At 43.9% G+C, this 11453-nt stretch overlaps 1 protein-coding gene across 1 annotated transcript in view; it reads left to right on the forward strand.

Moving 5' to 3' along the window:
• LOC118737379 (protein unc-80 homolog) overlaps positions 1-11453 on the forward strand; it is a 33293-nt gene that overhangs the window by 21530 nt on the left and 310 nt on the right. The window contains exons 23-35 of the mRNA XM_036467833.1: positions 217-524; positions 590-774; positions 841-1203; positions 1276-1486; positions 1543-1875; positions 1934-2149; positions 2215-2518; positions 5143-5447; positions 5537-5962; positions 9056-9274; positions 9335-10792; positions 10875-11043; positions 11100-11449. Of these exons, the coding sequence (XP_036323726.1) occupies positions 217-524; positions 590-774; positions 841-1203; positions 1276-1486; positions 1543-1875; positions 1934-2149; positions 2215-2518; positions 5143-5447; positions 5537-5962; positions 9056-9274; positions 9335-10792; positions 10875-11043; positions 11100-11449 (4847 nt within the window). The remainder of the gene's footprint in view (positions 1-216; positions 525-589; positions 775-840; positions 1204-1275; positions 1487-1542; positions 1876-1933; positions 2150-2214; positions 2519-5142; positions 5448-5536; positions 5963-9055; positions 9275-9334; positions 10793-10874; positions 11044-11099; positions 11450-11453) is intronic.

Here is an 11453-nt window from a genome sequence, read left to right on the forward strand (position 1 = left end):
TTTAGCAAGTTGAAATGTATTGTGGGAACTTTTTATTCCTACTTTCTGCCCGAATGTGTCAACTGTACGTCCACCTTGACCTACTAGTCTAACTAACCTTACGTCGAAGAGCAAGCTGTTATCAAGGCAAAATGTTCTATTCATAATCATTAGCCATTACTTTCCTTCATTTCCTCTTTTCCTAGAATTTCAAAGACAATTTCGTTTATTTTCCAGTCAAACGCGTCGACTCCATACAGTCGCGTCGCAAAGTTTCATCGCTCTCCGATCGCAGCGATACTTCGGAACAAGGAATGGTCAGTGGTGAAGAATCGCCAGGAATACTAAGCGACGATCAACAACCAGAATCCCCCACAGACTCCAACGAAACAGATGACACGGCCAAAAATATGCCTTGGCTTAAAGCAGTTATCGATCTTATTACTAGCTACAACTACTATTGTTCACACAAGGGCTATTGTCATCCGTACTGCTACAAGAGACATATGCGCGCCTGTACGCGTTTGATAAAGGCCACCCGAAAGGTAAACAAAACACACGATAAATAAAACATAATAAATCAAGGAAGTCTTCCCATTTATGTATGCAGATCTACGGCGAAGAATTCGGTTTTACTTTCGATATCGAACATCCGACAGTAGAGCCAACAGCACCCGTAAGCGCGACATCCAAATCGAATCAAACCCGCCCGCGTTCAACGCGTAAGGTATCCGAACAGAGTTCTACGCACACCTCACCGTCCAAACGCAAGGATAGTATCTCGCGACGTGATCGGTAATTAAAAAAAAAATTATTCGCTGAATTAAATTCTTACTATAGTTGAGATCTACTTGTATTTAGTATAAGCGATGATCCCGATATAGAAATCGCTGAGAAGCTGGCTGACGCCTTTCATCAGGCAAAGGAGAAAAAAGAGCAGGACGAACCAGCTATACTGAAGTATCAACGCTTCTATATACGAACGCTATTTCACTATCCCTTCGCCACGATGCTTAAGGGGGCCGTCATACTGACCGAGGAAATGGTTATCGAAGCAATGCCCGCAGCTTGGGAACTGCTGCTCGATACGAATCAAGACACTGCCTCAGCGAGTTCGGCCGTCTTTCTAATGGGTTCGGTGAAGGCACAGAATTTCGCTTTTGACATAATGCAGCGCGCTTTGAAGAGCAAAGATCCTGATGTACGCATTGGTGCAGTACAAAGGTGCGCACTATACATATGTATACTCAACTCTAAATACTAACTAACTTTATCACCTTAACGTTTAATTTGTAGATATCTTGTACTCTGGAAGAGCCGCTTTCATGTGTGGCCGCGCATGGAGGAAAACGCACATGATCTGACCTTCAAAGTGCCACCTGGTGGCATAGAATTTACGCTGCCTTCTCCCAAAATAGGCATAGAAAGCTTACCGGTCGTCGATCCGCCTTGGATGCCTGTGCAACAGACTAAGGATATGGATGTGACGCTCAATCAGGACAGACACGTAAGTTGAGATATTTCCATGGGCTTATGACTAAAAAAATAAGTGCTCTTTTCCAGCGCTCCCTCGTAACGGCCACAAAGAGTCGCAAAATGCAGCAAACAGAGGCAATACGCAATGCTTTGCGCCAACAACGCGACAAACAACGCGCCGAGCGGCATAGTTTCCTCATCACCACCATACCGATCAGCCAGCAAGCATCGCACGAACCCGGCATGGAACATGAAGATCATGAGGGTGAAGAGGATTTGGATGGCACACGCATACATTTGCATCATGCGCATTCACTATTCCCCTCGGTGCTTTGTTCGTCGGTGATGCAGATTGTTGGTTGCTTAGATGATGCGGCCATTGGCACTGATGGAAATGCTGTCTATGAAATTGCCTATCAGGTAGCCTCAGTGCGTATGCGCTAATAAATTCGAAATTCAAAATTGTAATGCTTCCTAGGCTATCTGGGTGTGTCTCGTCGAGGAGTCTGCACTCTTCTTACGCTACGTATTTGAACGGTTAACACGCGATCGTCAAGATCAAATGTTTAAATTGCTCCGGCATTTAATAAGATTTGTGCCGCGTTTGCCTCAACAGGCTGCCTTTGCGCTATACAACTCCATCATTGGTTACATTATGTTCTATGTGCGCTCATCAAATGAGCACAAACAAGAGGTATGTTGCGCATCTACTTCAGCCTCATTTACATGCTACTAATACATCTTTCATACGCTTCCTAGCTTGTCGGTTCAGCTCTTTCGGTGCTCTGGATGGTGGTCCACAGCGTACATGGCATTATGTTTAAGGATCTGAAGCAAATTCTACGCAAAGAACAATGCGACGCTTCTATTTTACTTACAGCAAATGTACCAGCGGCCAAGAAAATTGTCGTACATGGGCCAACCGATGACGATTGTAATATACCATCGCAATTTCCGGTGCAAGAGGACACACTGTTTTGTCAGTTGTTGAAAGAAGCTTTGGACTATTACCCGGTGGATGAAAAGAATTTAAATCATTACTGTTTAGTGGATTACAAAAGTAGTAAGTTCGAAGTAAAATGCGCAAGGCGTTACAGAAACCATATAAAATTTGTTGCTTGGCAAATCCACTTGCTTTGGGTACATTGATGTGCCTTAAGTAGCTGAACATTTGGGCGTAATCAGGGTAGCATTTACCACGGAGGAAAAAGTAGTCTAGGAATGGTCTTAGGGTTTTCCAGTTATTCAAAATAGCTCGCGGTATTTCTTCATAAGACATTCACCTGCAATACACATCTGGAAGTTGGTGTCAACAAACTATTGAGAAATTTCTTTATTTTCAATCAACTTTTTAGTCCAACATGGAGTCTATCTCCCAAAATGACCTATCGACAGTTCAATCGTTCATCGGTTTGGGCTGAGATCAAAAAAACTTGGCTAGTTGCCTCACTTCTTTGCGCAATTACTCCAAGTCTTTATACACTTAATCTTTTCCTTGAGTCCCTTGCTTTAGCTGACCACCTACGGTGAATAGTCGAAAGTTATTTTTAAAGAAGCGTCGTCGTCCAGCTCGTAGAGTTCGTTATTCCATCTTCTTTGGTGCTCGTCGCCCAAGCGGATAGGGTCCGTAGATCTAGCATAAAATACAATCCCTTTAGCCTTCTTCTCTTTGCTCGACATCGTCCACGTTTCTGAGAGAGTAGTGATTTGTAGAGCCAAAAAAGAATTTGTAGGCGTGAATTATTTTTCTTCTAATATCCAGGCTGACATTTTTTATGACTTCTATGCTGAAACTTAGCTATACAAGGTCCCTGCACTCACTCACTCTTTTTGTGTTGTCGTAAAGTTTCTATTCTGGTCCTCGTTCATCGCTAAACTAATCTAATTCGCCAGGTTCCCCAAGGTGTTCCGCCGTCTGGAATAATTTTCGATGAAGAGTTATTTGTTTTAAAAGGTCTGAGAGTTGTACACGAAATTTCTGAGCTGCCCCTAGTGACTGCAGTTTACCGAAGTCATACTTTTGTCGGTGACGCCAGACGTCAGCTCGTCTACAACGCAAGAAGCGTATCGTCTTTCTATCATAACGCGTTCAATTTGGTTTTCGGTTCTTTGTTCAAGGGACTCCCAAGGATGTTTCGATACCGCTGTCTGGTACTACTAACTAACTACCATGCTTCATACCGCGGCGGAGTCGATAAGCCTCCTTCCGTTGCGAGAGGTATTGCATTAGAGGCTAAATTTCCCGACTTAGGCTTTTTCCAGGCGCTCGTTGAACTGCTTTGGCTTCGTAGCTCTCCGCAAAACCTACACAGAAATTTTATTACCGTATAATATCTGTTGTTCTATATGTCACATGCTGCGTAATTCATGCAGCCATGTCCCGTCTGATTCGCCTTTTTCGTACTTCGGAGAGAGGTGAGCCTTATTTTTCCCAAGGACGTCCTGCAGTCGGACAGAAGCAGCATCGCTATAGAGGTACGGATATCTGGGTGTACATATATCCACAAATCGTATTCCTTGTTTTATTTGTGTTCCCCGTGACGTGTAGGCAAACCACTATCCGAGGCTTATCTCCCCTTTTCATTGGATTGGTCGATCAATAAAGAGTCGTGGGTGTCTGCAACCAGCATCAGTTATGCAGACCCCTCACAAATTAATGAAAGTAGAGAGTAGAAAAAGTACCGTTCTTATTAGCGCAGCTGGGAGTATTGCTTGATATTCCTACCATTCCGTCTTGCCTTATTCTCTAGTTTTACTTTGAAGCTTAGTAGTTGAGCCCTGAGAGCTTTCTAAAACCTTCGCTGGTGAAGTTCATTAGGGATCGTTTGGCTGCCTGTTCTATGCTAACTTGCAGTGGCGTGAGCTCTGAAATAACTTGCAATGCTGGTGTGGAGCAGGAGCGCATTGCGCGGTTGTTGCTTGATTAGTGACCTTTATCCACCCAACATTTCTTCCTAATTTTGAGTGTCCTCTGGATTATCATGCTAATATAACTACGTCGTCCGCGTAGCCTTGGCTTCGGATTCCATTGTCTGTGCAGGAATTCATCTACCACCAGGCTTCAAAGGAGGAGTGATAGTACTCCTCCCGTGGATTTTAACTCTTAAGAATTGTTCTCTATTGTGGTCTCGGTTATTCTTGTTCGTAACAGCTCCTCTATCCACCTACGGATACGCCTATTTTATCTTGTGTGTGACATACCACCTCAAGTGGGGTGTTGTCGAAAGCTCCTTGTACACCGAGAAAAGCGCAGAGACCGATGTCTACAGCGAATAAAACCGGAAGTGAGATCAACGACAAACATTTTCACAAAACTTCGTTTACTTGAAGACTCCACTCGTCCAGTCACACAGAGAGATTGGGTTTGCGTTCACATATCTATGGATGTCCAGTGTCTAAAGTAAGCTGTGATTAGTTGAAAATCTCTGTTTTAAAAAAATAGCTATTTTACCTAAAACCTACAATCATTAGATCTCAGTTTGGGAATAAATTAGATTTGGTTTGCGTCTGGAAATTATTCAATATTTTGGAAAGCTAAATACTGAATATGGTGAAAGTGATTGTCAAGGGATTCGAAAATTGGTTTATTGAACCTGTTTGAATGTGTATGTACGTCGCAATAATTTGTAGTTTTTCAGCGCTAAAAATTTTACTAATTTTAAAAACACCAACTTTCCCTCCATGCAGACAAAATCCTCAATCCCAATTGGTACATACGTGACTTGTACTTCTTTAAACGCTCTCAATATCCAGAAGTTCGTTTGATACTTATGAAACCCGAGGTCTCTTTCTTGGCCTTACAAAAGCAAGAACTAACAAAAAAGTTCGTTGAAATCGGCAAGGTACATCTGACATGGGCAATTTTGAAGAATGTAGATATGGTGGTGCAGCGCGTTGTATTCTTGCATGAGGAACTCATGAAACTACCCTCCTTCCCACGCAAGGCACTCGAAGTGGATTTGGATTTACATCAAAGTGGCGAGTATGGCAAGGTATGGGAAATATTTATATTTTTTTTTTATAGTTCAAGCACCGATCTATGACCGTACATACATCTTTGAATTTCATGCTACGCTTTTAGGTGCTACTTGGACTCGATGTGCTGCATAAATTCATGTGGGTGCGTCTAATTGCGCGCATGTTTGAAGCGATGGCCGGCAATTTCGCCTACTCCGCTGACATACAACTCTTTCTGAATGTGCTATCCGGTGCGGCGATTTTACATGCTGAAGATTCTTGCATTATGCGTTATGTCATGGCCACCTATATAAATGCTGCCTTCAATTTTAAGAATATATTTTCAACGAATGGTTACTTCATGATTATGCCAACACTATTGCAAGTCTATTCGCTGCATCAAACTAATAAATTGATAACCACCACAATTGAGTACGCAGTCAAACAATTCTATTTGCTCAATCGTAAGCCGTTCATATTGCAAATGTTCGGTTCGGTTTCGGCGATACTCGATACGGACGAGGATGGCACGTACGGGGAGGCACATAAGGTAAGGGGGGAATTTGTTTATTGAACAAATAGGAGTAGATATGACGTGCGCTAATGGATGATGAGCATTAGGTAGGAAGTTTAAAACGAGCCTGTGGAGGAGACCTTTTATAGCGAATACTTAGTTAGTCCAAGAAACGTGCGTTTTGACATGTTATCTACTGTGGTCTACTGTGCCTCTCAGCCTCATCTCTTCACAAAACTTCTTTTAAACCTAGATCCCTCACGAGGTTCAACAGCTTTCGGGGGAAAGGGAGTGAATATACTTAAGCTGTGACCACATTAAGCCTAGACTTATCTCACGTCTTCTACAGACTGCATCACATTCGATGAGAACGTGTAGTGGTGACTCGCTGGTAGAGTCCCAGAGCCCGTCTGCAGTGTCCTGTTAGGATACCTGTTAGTTTTCTAAGTTGGTCTTTTGTAAGGTTTATTAAGCTTTGGAATCTTCTCTTGTTATACCCTCCCAGTAAGCTCTTTGCTTTACGTTTCCTACCAAACTATGGCTCAGGGCCAACTGGAGTGATAGCTGCCTCCTCTCATGCGAGGCAGTCCATCACCTCGTTACCGTCTTTGCCACTATGGCCAAGTACCAGGGTAGCCAACTCCTTTTTGAGAATTAGCCGATTTCGACAATGAAATTCCTCCGATTTCGCCGGAAATTTCGTAAAACTCCGTACCCATGGATATCTTTTTATTTACGAAAAAAAAATAAAAATTTGTAGGTATTTTGAAATATTAGGAGTGTTCGCTAGGCAACTGCCAGTAAGAATTAGCCAGTAATAAAATTCAGAGAATAAGGTGTCTTACTCTCCCAAAGAGAAAAACTTACTGAGTTTTGCGCGAACTGGAATTAGCAAACATTTGCAAGCTTCACTGCCAGCTGGCGTCCATGGTTGCATTTCGAACATAATAAATTTTTTAAATTCTTTCAGATGGAAAACAAAACAGCACCTTATTCTGACTTTCTTCAAAATACGCTTCAATTTCTTTGTGGAAGTCACTGTCGGATTTCCTATATCGACAGTGGTGTCGACTGCGTTCCGATTACGAATACAGCTTTTTCAGCCGAATACCTTTCAAATGTTGGGAATTAATTAAATTAAGTGAATAAATATATATTTACATACTTCTTTCATTAGTAAATCACAACAAGTTTGTTGCTTTAAATTTAACGAACTTGTTGATTCAAATTAGTGTGCCACAATCCTGCGTATAAAGCCAAGTTTCAAACTTTGTGTAATATTAAAAAAAAATTCTATAAACTTTCGTAAAAATTTCGAGCGATTTTCGAATCGTAACTGTCGTGAACGAGCAACTCGTCATGTAAAAATGCATATTTTGGATTACAACAGACGTGAACGTACTGATTGTCTCGTAATTCGGTATACGAGACAATCAATGCGTTTACGACTGTTATAATCCGAAACATGCATTTTTACTACCTTTACGATTAGAACCCAGTAGTTTTAGTTGCAGCTGCATTTCTTATGCGCCTTTTTTAACTCATTATGATATTACACAATCACAAAACGCAGTTCATCTCCCATTTCTGCACGTAAACTGAAATTCCCCACAAAAAACAGCCCATTCTCCGATTCCCCACGCATACTCAAATTCCCCGCAAATCGGGGAATTCCCGAGTTGGCTTCGCTGCCGGGTACTCACGCTAGTTGAATGTTATTGTGTCTGCGGTGGAAATTGAGCTTATCAATGCACCCAAGTAGCAAAGATGATTTGATTTCATAAGCTAAGAGACCCTGGAGTGCCGCCTGGCTGTCAGAATTATAATACTTTCCTTGCGGGACCCTCTATTTATGATTGTCTCCGCACAAAGACAGATGACGCAAACTGCCCCTTAGAAGACGCTCGGATATTTCCCCATTGGGACAGAGTCCAGAGTCCAAAGATTCCACCGAATGTACCAGTGCATGATGCCACAGGAGTCCCTCGAAGACGGAGACGCTCCGGGTTGCTTTGCTGCATAGCTCTATTTCAGACCTCTTCCCAAAAACTATGGCTTTACCTGGGTCATCTCTAGGGAAAAGAGCTATCGGAAGCGGGAGCGCTAGCTGCTTCAAAATACAAGACCCCTCTGTAGCAAAGCCAAGCAGAGTTATTTTGGCAAGCTGCTCAATGGTTATATAGAACAGGTTGAAGTCTATACGAACTGACGAAATAATTCCAGAGGTTCAGCATTCACAGGGACTCAGTCTCGAGTTATGGAGACTCTAGACCTGTAAGTGCCGCTTTAGGCAAACAACCACCGGACATTGACGTGACGGAGCTTCATCTGCCTCGGGAGATAAGAACCACAATAGCCCAACTTCGCTCTGGCTACTGCAGCAGGTTAAACTCATACCTGAGTAGACTAAACGCGGATGTGCCAAATAAGTGTCCGGCATGCGGAGAGACCCCTCACGACTCGAAACATCTCTTCGCATGCCCGGAAAACCCGACAACCCTAACGGCTTTGTCTCTGTTGTCCGGCCCTGTAGAGGCTGCACGCTTCTTAGGGCTGCCGTTAGTGGAACTCGACGACAACGACTGAGATATCAACCGATCTGGGCGGGGTTGTTGTAGCCGATTGCTGTAAAGAAGCTAGGAAGATTGGAGAGATAGCCGCTTGCTTTCGAGCACAGGTCATCAATAACATTTCTAGATGCCAACAGCAGCGTCAAAGATCAAATAAACTCTCTCAAGTGGCTTGCGGATCTTCGATAAGTAAAATTAACATACACTGCAGGGGATAGGAGAGACATGGGGCGATAGGACTGTACTTTGTTAGCAAGTTTCCTCAGCTTATGTAGTGGAAACTCTATCCTTTATTTCCACAAATCAGTAATGTTTCTCCAAGAATGATAAACGATTTCAAGAGCTCGCTGAACTAGGCAAGTTTGGAAGGTATCCAACAGGTGGAAAAACGAGGGATTGAGGGGGCCCTGTTTCATGTGGACATTGTTATGAACTGTTAAGCAGGTAGAACATTTTATACGAATTCTTAAATTTAACTGACATGCCCGCTTACATACTTGCATAGATATGTATGTATATGTAAATATATCTACATTTATATTCTCTACAAATATTTCAGGTGCAATCGAGTTGCTTATTTAACTTACTACTTAGTTTGGAGGACCCCTCGCCCGATCCATTAAATATCGCCGAACTGGTAAAGGAGCCCAAGCCGCTAAAAGCTATAGATTTTTGCTATCATGACGAAGATGGTGACGTCACTGTGTTGGATTGCATCACCTTATGCGTTATGGTGGTTTCTTACTCTGCCGAGAGCACACGCGGCTATCAAATGCTGGTTGGCAGCTGATATTATCGACTGTCTTTCGGAGACATTATTAATAACCATCCTTTCTAGATCATTCTTGAGGCTATACTACCATGCTATTTACAACAAATCCAATCGCCCAGCTACATTCCGTTACAAGGCAAATCGGAGCGTGACATCATTTTACAGTTGGCTGTCGCCATACGAACTATGGTCCACAATTGTGAGGGTCTGGCGAAGAGTTACAATGGTCCATATCGTAATAGCCCAGAACACAAGGGCTCATCGCAACGCAATTGTAGTCGCGGTCCACCTTGTTCGCCCGGTCTTGACTTCGAGGAGGAATCGCACTCGAAATATGTTAACGATCCACGCACAAAGAACATAATGGATTCTGGTGAAGATTCCGAAATGATACGCACAGAGTATCGACGACCTCGTGACGTGCTGCTTTCAGTAGTCGGCGATTTCCTCAGCAAATCAAGCACGCGTTTGTTGGAATTGTCAAAGAAGCTGCCGAACGATAACAAAACCACAGAGGTGTTGGATGCCAAATGCCATATGCGTTTAGCAGAAATCGCGCATTCGCTGCTGAAAGTCTCACCCTACGATCCCGAGTCCATGGCATGCCGTGGATTACAGCGCTATATGCAGGCCATTTTGCCACGTGCTGAATGGTCGAATGATGCGCTACGCAACTCACTAATCACCATACTGCGACGTGTGGACAAAGTATTTTTGAAAATATCCAAGAAACCTTCGATACGACGCAACACCGACTGGGAGGCAGCTGCCGGTTTGCTTAAGGGTATACATGAAACGATCGTGCGACATCCGTATGTACTGCACTGGCAACAGATGAAAACGCTCGTCAGCACAGTGCAAAATCTAATTGTGAACGAAGGCACTAGCGCCGGTGAGGGTGTGTCAAGCGCAGGTGCTGCTCTCATGTCTCAGAATCCTCCGGCCTTCTTTTGCTCGACGGTGGTGCGACTGGTAGCACTGCAAGTGGTCAGCCCGGTGGATTGTTTCTCGTTGGTGCAGATTTGTGGTGGCAGTGAATTCGCTACGCAGGAGAAGGCCGAAGGTTTTCTAATGCATTTGATTATGCCACTGTGCTTGAAGGTATGCTCGGGGCGTGGTGTCTCCGATATTGGTGAGCTCAAGATGACTGATGTCACGTTTCTGTTGACGGTGGTGCTGAATGCCATGAGCCCACCGGCGGGTCGCACCGGACAAGCAGTGATACAGACCAATCGGGTAGGTGGTGATTTACGCGCTGGCTCGCTAACTTTTACTGGCAGTCGTGATGCTAAACGGCCCGCACGCATTTCGGGATCGCTTTATCAGGCCGCCTTTCTGGCGCTCCGCATTGTGTGTATTTGCTTCGAGAATCGCTTGTCTAATGAATGGCCGCGAATAGTGCGCGTAATGCGGGATTTGGGTAGACGAAATGAGGCAGCGCCGGATTTGTGGAGCTTCCTTGAATTTGTGGTGACACATAGAACACCACTGTACATTGCGTTGATGTCGTTCATTTTGCATAAAGTATGTAACAGTGCGTTTGGAATACAGATTTGTTAATACTTAAGTATCATTAATGATGTCGTTTAAATCTCATCATTCACAGATTTCTCAACCACCGATTGGCGATCATGAACGGCATATGCAATTTATAATTCGAGAGCGACTGCGCGGCACCCCACCACAGGGCGGTATAAAATCGAAAGGCGCACTTCTGCTGGAATTGGCCAGAGAACTGAAAGATTTGAGAGATGAACTTGAAGAGAAGCGTTACGGTATGTAGGTATAGTATTCTCCATTGCTTAAATCGATTATCCTTTTATTTCATTAGATCGTGAGTGCTCCGATCAGAAGAAAACTGATACGCCCGCCGCAACGAGCGCAGCCGAAACACATAAATCTCAGCAGCGCCCATCACTCATATCAATATTTACCGGCACTACCACCGGTCAAGCGACGCACTCTCACGTGTCAGCTGTTCCTATAGATTCACGAAGCGGTTCAGGTGGCATTTGTACTCCCAGCGACACGCTCTCTCAACAAACACTGCACCCTCCCAGAGAGTCGCTATCGAGCAGCTCTACGGGCCGTGATCACCATACAAGTGAAAGCCAGAGCGGCGAAAACGCTGCTGGTTCTGCGCCCACACTAGCTGGCGCTGCGGGTACCACAACTACTGGATCTA

The sequence above is a fragment of the Rhagoletis pomonella genome, unplaced genomic scaffold (assembly GCF_013731165.1).
Source record: "Rhagoletis pomonella isolate Grant_MI unplaced genomic scaffold, Rhpom_1.0 Rhpom_scaffold_00004, whole genome shotgun sequence".
Classification (NCBI taxonomy): domain Eukaryota; kingdom Metazoa; phylum Arthropoda; class Insecta; order Diptera; family Tephritidae; genus Rhagoletis; species Rhagoletis pomonella.